This window comes from Carex rostrata, chromosome 1 (assembly GCF_964058835.1).
Source record: "Carex rostrata chromosome 1, lpCarRost1.2, whole genome shotgun sequence".
In the NCBI taxonomy this organism is placed as follows: domain Eukaryota; kingdom Viridiplantae; phylum Streptophyta; class Magnoliopsida; order Poales; family Cyperaceae; genus Carex; species Carex rostrata.
Window position 1 is genome coordinate 10,344,397 of NC_135918.1, and position 14,870 is coordinate 10,359,266.

A 14,870-nucleotide genomic window follows, 5' to 3' on the forward strand; every position below is an offset into this window, starting at 1 on the left:
AAAAATATGTAAAAAATGGATGAGTAATGTGTCCATTTTTTATATTTTCACTTACACGATGAGGATTAATACTTTCTCGATAAGAGATGAATACTTGTGCAACGGACAACTCGAAAGTATGTCATCATGGATCTCATTTGAAAGATAAAATTGTGTAGAAAACGTTCGTGGTTTTAGATTTGCAAAATTCTTCCCAGATCGTCAGAAATATTGGTTAGATTGAACGGAGAAAAAAAAAACCCACCTCTAAAAATATGTAAAAAATGGATGAGTAATGTATCCAGTTGTTATATTTACACTTACACGATGAGGATTAATACTTTCTCGATAAGAGATGAATACTTGTGCAACGGACAACTCGAAAGTATGTCATCATGGATCTCATTTGAAAGATAAAATTGTGTAGAAAACGTTCGTGGTTTTAGATTTGCAAAATTCCTCATAGATCGTCAGAAATATTGGCTATATTGAACGGAGAAAAAAAACCACCTCTAAAAACGTGTAAAAGATTGATGAGTGATGTGTCCAGTTTCTGATATACATCCAGTCAAGTGAAATCTTCTCTAAACCATGCGACTTCTTTTATAGGCTCTAAGAAACATTTTTTCTTTTGATTTTAAGTGTTGGGACTAAAGAGAAGCACAGAACCGGACAAACTCCAAGGGATTCACGTGATTGCAGCTAGCTTTTATATTAGTTTATTATTAAACTTCACGTGAATAGCTCTAGCACTCACATGCTATTATGGACTATTATGGGCTATGACCCATTACTCTCTGTTGGTGCCTATTCGAGATAGCACAGGAGACCAATATTATTTGTGTTTTGAGACCCGTGCCGAGTTAGAAGGCTGAAAATAAATGTTCTCCAAAAATAAACTTAAACTGTACATCTGTTCTAATCTACTTTAAAACAATTATAATTTTTGTTTTAGTTTTAGTTTGTTTTTTTCATAGATTTAAATTATAAACTTAAATAAATTAATATACATTATTTATTTTCATATTAAAATTTTGTTAATTAGTATTTGTATCTTAAAGTTCAATTATCCGACTATTATTTGTTTTATATCCGTATTCGAATCCGTATCCGTGAACTATCCGTTCCGTATCCGTATCCGTTTAAGGCGGATTTGGTTTTGAATTTTGATATTCGTTTACTATCCGTATCCGTATTCGTATCCGCTCATTATCCGACGGATGCGGATATGGTATCAGCATTATCCACTCCGTATCCGCTCCGTTTTCACCCCTAAATGTACTCCATCCAAACTTTTAAAAAAATAGTTGTGCATAAAGGTAAAGTTTTAAAACCTTAAATTATCTTTGAAATATACACTGAATTTCTAAAATGTACTCCATCCAATTTTTTTTCTGTTTTTTTTAACAGTGTCGTATAAATATTATTACGTGTTTATAATTCGACTTTTAAAATCTGAATAGTTCAATATCAAATAGTATATATATATATATATATAGAGTTAGGCTGGGGTGCTATGGATAGCATAGAGGCCTCTATGCTACGGCTCAATATTCGAGTTTTCAAAATCCAAACGGTCGATCCGAACCGTTCATCTTATTCTCCATATTAATATCTGCTTGGAGACCAAATTTTACATTTTTCTGAATTGTTTTACTATTTATTAAGTATTTTACAAAATTGTTGATCCAACGGTGGCTGCACAAAACAGTAAAACCGTTGGATTAGCGATTTTCAAAGTGGCTTACTAAATAGTAAAAAAATTCAGAAAATTATAAAATTTGGTCTCCAAGCAGATATTATTATGGAGAATAAGATGAACGGTTCGGATCGACCGTTTGGATTTTGAAAACTTGAATATTGAGCCGTAGCACGGGAGGCCACTATGCTATCCATAGCACCCCAGCCTAACTCTATATATATATATATATATATATATATATATATATATATATATATATATATATACATATACATAAAATTATCAAGTCACATTTTTATAATTCCTACATAAATAAAATTTATAACTTATATATAAAAATTATTCTTGCGAAAATTTGTATGTTTAATCGGCTAAGTACAAATGTATTTATTTATTTCTTTACACGAGTCATTTTATTTTATTTTCAAATTCTCCTTCTAATTATATAGTTTCATAATTTATTTATATCTCGAAATTTTTAGTTTACATTTTAAATTGATAATATATTTTCTAAACGTTCATTTTATTTTTAATAGGTTATATCAATTACTAATTATTTTAAAACAATGTTGCTTAAATTAATTACTTTAAATTGCATAAATTTAATTAATATATGTATATATAATATATTTACATATAATTATATATAACTTAGGTTTTTGTACAATATATTAAGTGTTTTAAAATTTGATATACATTATATATAATGTAAGGGTTGGGGGGAAATTTTTTTGAATTTTGAATTTTTTTTTTTAAAAAAAAGGTAGACGGGTATAGGGGTACGGGCACGAGTATGGTCGGGTACGGGTATGGTCGGGTATTTGCCCAAAAAAATGTGCCCGGCCCGTTTTTTGCCCGTACCTGTGTACCCGAGTACCCGACCTATACCCAGGCTCAGGCACGAGTACCCCGGGCACAGGGGTACGGACGGGCAGGGCAGGGCATGCCCTAGGCGGGCAAAATTAATCCTCTATATATATATATATATATATATAGCACTGTTTTTTAATCATTCATTCCGCACAATAAACGTTTATCATTTAAACCTTGAGTTTTATATATCACTCTCCAAACTCAAGCAAATGAACTCAATACGGTGGACATTTGGTGATTCATGATTCCTCCCAATTAAAAAAGGGAGAATTTCGACCCAGCCCGCTTGAACTCATGACTAGTATAAAAACAATCACTCTTGTACTAGTGTTATAGACCATTTGGTTTTGGTGCGCATGCTAATCAAGGGAGGGTACCATTTGGTGCACCTTCAGTTTCTCAGGAATAGTTAGAGCACTAAACTAGTTTTATGTACTATCTGAGGAACCGTTAATGATATCTATGGAGACAAGTTGATTTAAATAGTATTTATTTAATTGAAAATTAACTATGTGGTAACCAACAAAATTTCGGTTGTCATGAATAATAATATATCGCAAATTGCGAGCGTCACTTTTTCTGTTCGCCCGAGATTTTGAGTTAAAAAAAATGTCGTCCAATCTTTACTTTTATTTTCAGTTTACCCGAGGCCGAGATAGGTTTAGTTAATTTGTTCACAAGTATTTTATTTTCTATTGAACTTGTTATTTATAATTATTATTTAATTTAGTTAATTTAATTTTATTATTTTTATTTAGGGTTAATACATCTTGCAGCTAAATTTATAAATTAAATTTAATAACATTTTTTATAAAATTCAATTTTCATTTAGACCTTTAGCCTCCTTTCCACAATAATAACTTATATGCTAATATTTTTTTAACTGCATCTGAAAATTAGTCAGATTTGATTTTTTTTTAACAGTTGATACAAATTCAATGGCCGATCAGAAACCCAAAATTAATGAAAAGTCTGAAATAAAGGACTAAATTGTGACCTTTTAAGAAAGGTGGATTAAAGGTCACACCATCTTATAAAACGCTTTACAAGAAAAACAAACTTAAAAAAAAAGGTGCTCAGAAAACCAAGCATATCATCACTGGAAAGAAACAGAGAAATAGTAGAAATCTAGTAATAATAAGAGAAATTATTTGGATGGATCAGAAATCTGGCTTGGTCTACTCCTCGAATCGAGGAGAGAGAAAGGTCGCAGATTAATATCATAGTCGATCATTTGGGGAAAGGATCATCACTTCCATCCAAATTTTAATATTATTAAGAAAAAAAACACAGAGATGGAGATGGAGATGGTACGAATTTTATCCAGATCTGCAATTTGTCTTCAGATAAAAATTGGAAGAAAAACAAATGAGATGAGATCATAGATAGATAGTTGATTTAGCGTCGCTTCATACACGGCAGATACTGCGAATAATCCGACGGTAATCAGTATTTCGACGCACTTTAAAACAAAAACAAAAACAAAAACAAAAACAAAAATGAAAATGAAAGTGAAGAAATCACCGCCGACCTGGAACTTGAGAGAGCGAGAGAGAGAGAGAGGGGTTTTATATATAAAGGTAACCCTAGAGATGAGGCCATGAGGGAAAAGAAAAATAAATAAAGGTAACCCTAGAGAAAATTGGACGGCCGCGATGATGTGCTGCCCTGCCGATGAGAAGGGATTCGAAATTGGGCCTTGGGCAGCAGGGCCTGGAATGAAATTGGGCTTTCATTCCTTCATCCTTTCCTTTTTAAATATCATTTTATCGGTTTATTCATTATTCAATGTGTACGAGTCAATACGATCAATACAATCTTTGTTTTCTAGTTGGATGACAATATGACTAACAGCTATATCGTACCTAGAAAATCATTAATAAATATAAAATTATATATGATACCAATTCTTTTTTCTCTCTATATATAACTACATAATTTAATTATTATGCTTAAATATATTTATTTTATATTTCATAATTTATGATAAATTGATTTATATTATTTTATTTAATTAATATTTTATATTTTTTGAAATAATTGGATAAAATTAATTTTTTTATATTATCTGATATATATTAGATACATAATGTATCTAATATATGTTTAAATTGAATTATATATACTAACTGAGAAGCTGAACCTTGCTAGTAAATATCTTGTAAACATCCTAACTGACAAGATATAGATACAAGTAAGACTGATAAATGATAATTATTAATTTATTATCAAAATTAAGTTTTTCACTCTCCAGCGGCACTACACACGTACGGTACACACCATCTCTTATAATTAAACACATTATAGACAAACTACAATATTATTTTTACATATATGCTATATATATTCCAAAGAATATAATAGAATATTTGCAAAGATCTTGCCAGATCTTCATACGGTTTACTGGAATATCTATTTCAATAAGCTTTTCAGAACTCGGATTTCTCCTGCCAAGAGCAGATGAGCAGATGAGAAAAATCCACTCAGAACCAAGAGCGAGGTTTCGGCACCTCCACAACAACATCTCGTACCGCATTTTGAACATCACATATGTCGTCAAACTTGTGCTCCAGGAGGGGATCAACAACTCTCTCCTACATAAATTAACCAAATTCAAGGGTCATAAAAGCTCTTCTTGCACCAATCATCCAAATTTATATTTATATTAGAGAGAGAGCAAAAGGTCAGGTGTGTGGTGTTCGAAATGTCCTATGCACCACATATGCAGGGATCAAGCCGAGAGAAAAAAGTATAATGAAAACAAAATATACACATCACATAACGTACCTTAAATACTTCAAATGGACAGAAATCCGTGCCACAGGCCTTGCAAAATAATACAAAAATCCCAGCAGATATTAGATATGATAGAAAAATCATATTATCATATTATTAGAATCAACTGTAAACACATTTCCTCTCGACACTTCTGTTCCGATGAGCCTTTTACATATTTAATTCTCTCATCAAAATTTATTTTTCTTATCTTCCTGTAAACAGTAAAAGTTGTGTTGGAAAATCTGAGATCATACAACCAAATAACTGTAATAAGGGTGAAACTTTTGAAAACACTTTTGGCTGACTAGATTGTTGATCTCACCGGTAATGAAACAGGCACTTCATTGTGAAGAACTTGAACATGGTATGAGATGTTCTGGTCTGTTTGCCTGCTACTACACTGGTACAAAACGAGCATATTGTTCCCAGCAAAAGGTGAAATTAAACTGCCCCTCCAATTTCTCTTCTGAGGCGGCTTTGGAGGCAGGTCCAGAGGTTCTGCTCTTTGAATTTTCTCATACTCTGAATTGAAATAAAGATAGATAATAACTGCTCATTTGATATTAACTTATTCAGTGGTGAATCTCAATTTTTCTTGTCCCTTCCTATCTTCAGCCATAAATAAAGGTAGAACACATAAAAAGTTCAATCACATAGAATACCAGAAAACCATGAAAGGAACCTGTTTTCCACTACCGGATCACATGTCAATACCAGAAAACTAACCCCACTTATACATGTGCAACTACCGTACAAATAGCATGTACCCAAAACTAAAGTAGGTTCAGGCTGCCTAATTTGAAATGCTCAACAGGTCAGATTGGTTTTAGGTTTCTCATGGGGTGGGTTGGACAACACTATATTCAAGTCCAATAAAATGAGAATCTCACCATCTCTGTCAAGAAAGAGCCCAAGAAGGCAGCCGAAAGAAATGATTGTTCCTGCATGTGCAAACTGGAGCTGTGCTCTCTCATACATCCCACCTGGCTGGTTCTCTACATATGCATCAGTTTACAGAATTTGTTCAAATTCAACCATGAAACATATTAACCAAGTAAACTAGTAGTGGACCTTCCACATTTGTACCAACTTTGTCATAAAGCCCTGAATAATATACACGGAAACACTAAACATACAAAAAAACCAACACCAAGTCATACATAGGGAAAAAATTAATAAATAAGAGAGTACCGCCTCTAAAAGCCCTACCCCACTCCCCCACCCCCGAGTTCAGATCTAGTCAGGTGCCTGACTTGGTAGAATGAGATCTGGACAGTTTATTTTAATCTGGCACGAATCTCAAAGACCCCAGTGCATCTAAGGTAGACCCAAATTAAAAATTGCTTGGCTGGGATTATCTCAGGTAGATGTGATACCTGAGGGGATCCGCATTCGCATTCGCCTCCCCCTATCACGAGTTAACATGGTCAACAATCACTTTTGGAAGGAAATGACTACAATATTTTGGTAGTCTATTAAGTTAAGTTTTTTATCAAGTTTATTATTCAAGAGGTTTCCTTAGGATAGCCTATAGGCTATAGCCATAGCAGTTTTAACTAGATTAATCTCCTTTTGCATATAAAGTGCAGATATCAGCCAAACTTTTTTATTGGTCAAACTATATTCTTTTTGTGAAAGAGAAAGATGTGAAATGAAATATATATTCAGAAAAGCAACAATCAATTGTCTACTGCTGCAATGTGAATATGTGATGGACCATTTTCTTAACTCTTTATCTATTTTGCTGCAAAATTAAGAGAAACTTTAAATATGGCAAAACAGAATTTTAGGAACATTTTAGTCATTCTTTATTTGAAAAAATAATAGGCACTGTAATTGATATAAAAGTATCATTGAGTTTTGAGAACAGATGGGGGAGCTGCTGATTAAAATTCCAACATAGAAGGTAGGATCTAAAAATCAAAGAATAAAGGTACCGGTACCTTCATTAGCTTGGATAGCCTCTTGCATTCTCTGAAAAATGTCTCGTAGCAGAGGCACTCCCATCCAGTAATTTATGGATTTACCATAGCCTTTTAGTAGAAAAACCTCCAAGTCATCTGTCCACTCTAGCAGAAGAATCTTTCAAAGAAGAACAATTTGTGTCAAAATTGCAAAAACTAAATATATTTGTTAAGTTGTGATATTTAAGTAGTAGAAAAGCTGCATTGTTGCATGGATCAGCTTTTGATATTGAGGTGTTGGTATGTCACAATATAGTCAAGTCAACCAGAATTTGTAATTGATTTTTTTTTTCAATCAGTACTCGATCAATTTAATTGGGAAAATTCAATGGGTCACCTGACAAGGCATTTTTTTTATCATTAACTTAATAGAAGTAACTCCGTGTGTGTAGTTTCTACACAGCATGTCCCAAGCTAGGAAAAAGGAGGAGGGTTGGTGATAGGCTTGGCAAGCCAGTGGTAAAAAGACAACCTCTTTATGGAAATGAAACTCTCACGAATTGGGAAGGAGTAGTACTAGGATGGGTGACCTCCTGGGAAGCCCTTGTATTTCTGATTTCGGTTGGGTTTCATTTCTAGCCTACCCCAACTTGTTTGGGAATAAAGACTTTGGAGAAGAAGAAGAAGAAGATTATCTTAATAGAAGTGATTAGAGATCAACTTATAAAGAACTCAATACTGATATGGACACATAGGAGCAGCATAGCTTGTTACCTCTTTCTCAGAAGAAAATAATACTCAAATAAAAAAAAAAACAAAAAAAAATGAAGATATTAATGATTGGGCTTATGATGTACTTCTGTTTTGTTGAAAAGGCCACAAGCTTGATCAGTGATGTTCAACAAAGATGCTTGCTGCAAATGTAAAAAGTATTATTTGACAATCTGATAAGGAGAAATTCGAAAGAAGTTAAATCCAAATTGAAACACATAATACTAATGCAGCGCCAAATTGAAATATCAGTCACCTGCTTGCAGAGAAACCAAAGGGAGGCGACATCCTGCCTTTTGAAATCAAGATGGTGCCTAGAGATAAGTGCAGATGTAATGTCTTCAATGATCGGTGCTTTCAACTCCTCAACTTCAGGCTTTTCACTCTCCTTATAATCCTAATTGTTGGATTGTGTCAAAGAGAAATTGGATTAAACAACTTGGAGGTTTTTAAAGAAGACGATAATCCATAAAGTGACACGAAGAGGGAAAAAAAAACACTGAGTGTCACTGAATAAATTTATATTGTTAGCAAATTACTCCCTTTTAATGAACATGATACATTAACATACAGGGTTGGGTCTGGGTGGGTCAGCCAGATGGAAAGGCATTGCAAATTCATCAACACGTCACTTGCAAGGCTCTCAATAAAAAAAAGGAAAAAAATACATACCTTGTAAGTTGCACAAATTTGATTAAATCGGAGCAAGACGTCACTTGCAAGGCTCTCAGTAAGTACAGAAAAGGCACGATTGTGTCCCAGCCCAAGAGTGCCCTTTCCTGAAAATAGCCCTGTACCAAATGCCACCGCACTAGCTGCCGCCCTAGGAACCTTAATTTCATCCAGGCAGAAATTTAGAATGAATATTTTACAATATGTTTGTTCATTTATAAATAGAATTGTGTGAACAAGTAGGGTTGAGGAGTGTGACGTCACCTGAGTAGCCTTAATGGGGTAAATATGGGGGTGATAGTCCCAGCTAAAAATATCTGGGAATCGGTCTTTAACTCTGAGAGCGAGTCTGTACAACTCTTCTTCTCCCATGTCGGTGAGCTCTCCTCCCGTGACGCCTTTCCAGGGTGATTCCCATTTCTGAATCCAACCTGGGATTTTCGGTGCTTCGGAATCGGAGGTTGCCTCTTCAACGAGAGCTGCCAACCGGGTTGCCAGCCTGTCAACTTCCTTGATTCGTCTTTTGGTTGGAGAGCGGGTCCCATGCCTTGCCTGCCAAAAATTGAAAAAAATAATAATAATAAAATAAATGGGCATGTCATTGACATTAATGATTAATTACCCACATAAAATGGATGAAGAGATGGAACAATACTGGATTGCCTAAATGGCTAAAATGGATCGATGAAGAGATGGAAGAGTGACCAGAAGGTTCAAGTGGATTGGTTGACAGCCGTGTGGTATAGCACTAGCAGAAGAGGAAGAAGTAGTAGTAGTAGTACTAGTAGTATCTGTCGACATATCATATCTACAATTAATAAGAGATACAATCCTGTAAATATTAATTAATTAATTAATTAACAGTACCGTACGTTTAACCCCCAATTGACTAATTGAGAAAGAAAGAGAGATATATCATATATACCTGGTAACGGTGCAGAGGTGTCGTCGGACATCGAATGGCTTTACGGTTGCGTCAGCGGAGAAGAAACAGAGAGAGAGAGAGAGAAAAGAGAAGAGATACAAACTAAGGAGAGTAAGAGAGTGAACGGAGATGTCCATGTACGTACCTTACCGGACGTCTATCTTGCTCCAAAGATCCAATCCAATCGGCGCGGCGAGAGACTGAGAGAGGGTGGGAAGTGCTTATGGTGTAATTAATTAATAGTAATTAGTGATTGATGATCTGTGATCACTTAATTAATATCTATGACTAATGACTAATGACAGAGCGATCACGAAATTTGAGTTGCCAATCTTTAGGGGTCAACTCACGGGATTGCGCAGGGATGGTCCTACTCCTACTCCTAGCCTAGCCAGTGCCCAGTAGCCACTATTCATTTTACTCTGCTTCACCTATCACTATTCTCAAAACAAAATCACAATTCAATAAATACTCTGTCTCTCAGTAGCACGCATGCTCATACTCTCTTTTGTTTTAACTTATAAGTCGTCTACATAATTTCAAATCACTTCCTCTTCGGTTTCTAATGGGCCTTCGGCTTTGCCCCATCCACTATCCCATCAACTTTCAATTCATATCCCAAAACTCAACACACAAACTCAAATATAATTTATTATGTACAAAAACAAAATGCAATATGTTTTAGAGCTACCGTCAAGTTTAAATAAATTTTGTAATTACACAAACACTATAGTTGAAAAGGAAAATAAAATATCTGGATGGTGCAGAATTTTTTAAATCAATTGATTTTCTATCTATCTAAAAAAATAATAAAATATTTTCAAAAAATGTAAAATTTGGTCTCCAAACACATATTAATATGGAGAACAAGATGAACGGTTCGGATCGACCGTTAGGATTTTGAAAACTTGAATATTGAGTCATAACACGGTAGCCCTATATGCAACCCATAGCACCGTAGCCTTACCCTTTTAGCCGATTATGTTTGAATTTGATAACTTAATTAAAAGTCGTCGAAGAATATAAACAACTTATTTGATAACTTAATTCAAGCCTTTTTACTATTCACAGAAAAACAACAGTTTTCAAAATTGCTTAATAAATAGTAAAAAAATTCCAAAAAATGTAAAATTTGGTCTCCAAGCACATTTCAATATGGAGATCACATCTAACAGATTGAATCGGTCGTTTGGACTTTCAAAATAAAAATACGGCGTGAAGTAGAAACGCGTTTTACTTCGCAACTCACCGTAGCTCATCTCATATATATATATATATGAGGAGGAATCCAATTACATCTTTTTTGGTGACACCGGATTACACCCTATGTTTTCAAAGTCCAAATAGTCGATCCAAGCCGTTCAACATGATGGATATGTTAAAATGTGCTTGCTGATCAAATTTTACATTTTTTCTGAATTTTTTTACTATTTATTAAGATGGGTACAAAAATTCAATGGTCTAAATATAGCGATTTTGTTAAATACTTAATAAATAGTAAAAAAATTCAAAAAAATGTAAAATTTGATATGGAAGCACATTTTAACATATCCATCGTGTTGAACAATTTGGATCGACTGTTTGAAATTTGAAAACTTTAAAAATGAAGAGTGTAATTCGGTGTCACAAAAAAATATGTAATTGGATCCCTCCTCTCTCTCTCTATATATATATATATATATTAGAATTTAGAAGAATGTATCTCCATCCCATTATTAAGCATGTTGGGTGTCCGATCTGCCAACGGCTACGATTGAAAGGTGAAATTTCAAATTTAATCTCAGCCCTCCAATCACATAATTTGTCTTCTTTTGATTAAATACATGTGAATAATATGTAGAAGTCTAAATTTAGCTAAAAATATACTCTCCACACATACAGCCTCACAATGCATTACAATTAAAATTAAACAGACCCTGAAATTTAGTGATATAATTTTTTGTTTCCTTATTTGTTTCTTTCTTTATTTTTCCCTCTCCAATTGAACCGATTCCACCTTAAAAAAAGAAATCTAATAAAGCTGTGCATGTTCTAATAATTGAAATAAGGGAAGTTATCTTTGTATGGCTGACCGACATTTATTAAAAATCTGCATTCCAAATAAATTAACAACAATTTCAAAATATCTTCCAAATAGAAAGATTGAGACTCTTACTGTCACACCCCAAATCCACCGGGTCTGACAGCCTGCCGCGTGTATCTATCAGGTGTCACATATACACGCAAGGCAGTGGATCTTTTATATGCATTGCCAATATCCTCACTCGCTGTCTCCGTGTAATAAACCTGAAAAATAATCGGGAGGGTGGGGGTGAGAATAAATTCCCAGTGCGAAATTTGCCACAGTTTAGATTATTGGACTTGCAATCAGACTCTATTTTCAACAATGAAACCCAAACAATAACAATGCAAACAGATATATATATAAACATAAATAACAGAATGCCAGTGCTCGACAACAATTTATCAACCTGAAACACAGTTCACGGAATTTCCAAGATGAATTTCAAACACAACATATATTTTGGCTTAACTCAATTCAATAGGGCTTGTAGCAATTACAGATGTTCTTTCGAGCTGAACCATTATCAAACCCACATCTGTAGGGTTACAGACGCCTACAGATGGCCAACCAAGCTGGACCCTTTATCTGATACCCATCTGCAATCGCTTGGCTTAACAGTTTATTAAGGTCTGGTTTGAATCATATAAAGAAAATCCTCTCTGGAATCATTCCAATAGTCGTAATATTCAATTGACCTTTCAAATGCATTAACACGTAGGAGAATGCCACCGAGCCATAGACGTTACACATGTCACCCACGATTTCCAATCACATCTCATAACATAATCACCCTCCCTCGTCCCAACCGGTACTGGGAATATCGAGGGCCGTTCACCTAAGGCCATTTAGGATCTTGGGAATCCAAGTCAGCATACAGCCCGACTTGGCAAATTCATTGGATCCAAGTGCTTAACTTCGTAAATCCATTCACATACATATCAAATCAAATCGTGGTGACTTTCAATCAAATCAGATCATAATAGATCGACACAACCTACAACCATACCAGCATGCAAATCACTCAAGTCATATCAATTCGAGTTTAATTTGATTGGGCTATGCAAATGCTTTACACAATTCAATGATGCAATCAATGATATTCAACATGACAAACGAATACACAGTTTAATTCCTGAAAATAAAGTATCAAACAAGTCCAAGAATCCCGCACCTTATTATGACGAGCGTACCGCTTAATTTAAAGATCAAGCTTCTCGAATTGCCTCGCGAAATCTTGCTCGACTGAGCCTACACCTATATTATACGTTTACTTGGTTTAGTTCGGTTACATTATCACAACTTAAATTCCAAAAGCCGTCTTTCAATTCGTCAATTCTTTTATACCTTTCGGCTCATTTATAATCATTTTAATTCAAGTTCAATTCCAAAATTATATATATATGGTCGGCCCTTATATAAACTTTCACCTTATTACACTTTGGTCCATTGGACGTATCAATTATTTTATTCCAATTCAATTTAATTAAAGACTCATAATTTAGTAAAGGTTTACGCCTCTAATTAACAATTCACAATTTATTCCCAGTCCATTTATAACATTTCTAATGCATAGGCCGGCCATAGCCTCAAACAATTTACATCTTACAAGTTGGCCCCTTATTTTTATACAACTCATATAAGGCCTTATATTTTACAATTCATACCCCTTATTTTTATCAAAATTCCCAAGGCTTGTATTTTGCACGAAACAACCCTCAATTTCAATTTTTTTTACAGTGTTGGTCCCTGTCAAGTCAAGGGCTGGTACACACACAAAGTCAGCACCATAAAACCAGCAAAACAGAGACAAGCCACAGGTCAGATCAGAACAGGCACATCAGAAATTAATAACACGACTCAAGCCTCAAGTCAGCACCATTTACCGGGAAAATCAACAACCCGAGCAAATGTGTAATTAACTATAATCCCCTTTACAAAATCCTAACTACAATTCCCTTTAATTCATACAAATCACTATGGTCATATATTTTACAATTCCGACCATTAATAAAATCATTTTGCAATATAACCCCTTATACTTAATTTATTCGAGCAATTCGATCGAGTCGGGAAAATCAACAACCCGTACTCGAAAACTAGCAAATTCACATCCTACGACATTAATCGGTTCATCCAGACACAATTCAAGAAGTTTATAATTTAATTTAAAAATTAACCGAAAGAGAGGATGTCAAAGGAGAACGGTCGATTTCGAGGGTTTCGTCTCGCCTTGCAGCCGTCTAAAATCAGCGAGCACCACATGAAAGGGGCACTTCCAAGTACCGGGACAGCACCAATCGAGCACCGAGGCAGCACCTCTTAACCCTAATTCCTAGGGTTTCATGAGAGGGGAGGGGGAGGCAGAAACCGAGAGAGAGAGGGGGCGGGCTGGGGTTTCCTGAACCGAGAAGGAGAGAGAGGAGAGGGTGGGGTGGCGGCCGGTGGGGTAGCCGTGGCAGCGACGCAAGGGGGAGAGGCGGAGCCTCTGTTTTTGGGCGTAGAATTTCTGGCGGGTCAGGTGGGTCGGACCGAGAAGAGGAGGAGAGGGAGATGGGCTGGGGCGCGGCGTGGCTCGCTGGCGACGGAGGAGGGGAGGGGGCGGAGCCCCTCTGGTTTTGGCGTAACAGAGAGGGAAGGGGACGGGTTGGGTTGGAGGGGGGGCTCTGTCACGGTAGAGAAGGAGAGGAGAGGAGAGAAATAGAGATGGAGTGTTTAAATTGGCTGCTTTGAGATTAGTGCTAGATTAGATCCAATGGTTCACAATATATGAATTTCTAATATAGTTTCATTTAATTGATTCATGGTGCATTTACTTTGTAAAAATCGAGTCGAAGTTTCATAAAATTTTGCAATTAATTTCGCATGAATACTTCGTACTTTTATTTCTCTATTCGAAGATTCGAATCATTCGATATCAATTGTATATCTCCATATATATATTTTTATTTAATTAAACTTCCATAATTCATTAATAAACAAGAATTCTAAATTTCATAATTTATGTGTACAAATAATTCGTTCTCAATTTATATAATTTTTTTTATATTCCATTAAATCTCTAATTTTTATTATACGTAATTTCATACATTATTTATATTACGAAATTTTCAGTTTCGTTTTAGTCGGTCAGAAAATTTCTGAACGATCGTTAAGTTAATTAAACTTTTTATTTAAGCCAAATGATCAATTTAGAAATTTAAT

At 34.9% G+C, this 14,870-nt stretch overlaps 1 protein-coding gene and 1 non-coding gene across 3 annotated transcripts; both read right to left on the reverse strand.

Moving 5' to 3' along the window:
• Window positions 1-3,709: 3,709 nt before the first annotated feature.
• LOC144566641 (small nucleolar RNA Z103) lies at window positions 3,710-3,813 on the reverse strand. Its single transcript, XR_013515242.1, has one exon. It is a non-coding gene; the product is annotated as a small nucleolar RNA Z103 (small nucleolar RNA).
• A 968-nt stretch (window positions 3,814-4,781) lies between these two features.
• LOC144557975 (uncharacterized) lies at window positions 4,782-9,788 on the reverse strand. 2 transcript variants are annotated; one of them, XM_078306661.1, is made up of 11 exons: window positions 9,605-9,783; window positions 9,385-9,487; window positions 8,944-9,231; window positions 8,680-8,838; window positions 8,264-8,404; window positions 8,094-8,150; window positions 7,276-7,414; window positions 6,223-6,327; window positions 5,655-5,854; window positions 5,342-5,380; window positions 4,782-5,148 (listed from the first exon to the last, which is right to left on the reverse strand). In XM_078306661.1, exons 1-11 carry the CDS (start codon window positions 9,739-9,741, stop codon window positions 5,038-5,040), a joined length of 1,479 nt encoding a protein of 492 aa, XP_078162787.1. In that variant the 5' UTR covers window positions 9,742-9,783; the 3' UTR covers window positions 4,782-5,037. The 2 variants fall into 2 exon arrangements, with proteins under 2 accessions (XP_078162787.1, XP_078162796.1); XM_078306670.1 differs by lacking the exon at window positions 5,342-5,380 and having other exon boundaries at window positions 4,829-5,148; window positions 9,605-9,788.
• Window positions 9,789-14,870: the final 5,082 nt, after the last annotated feature.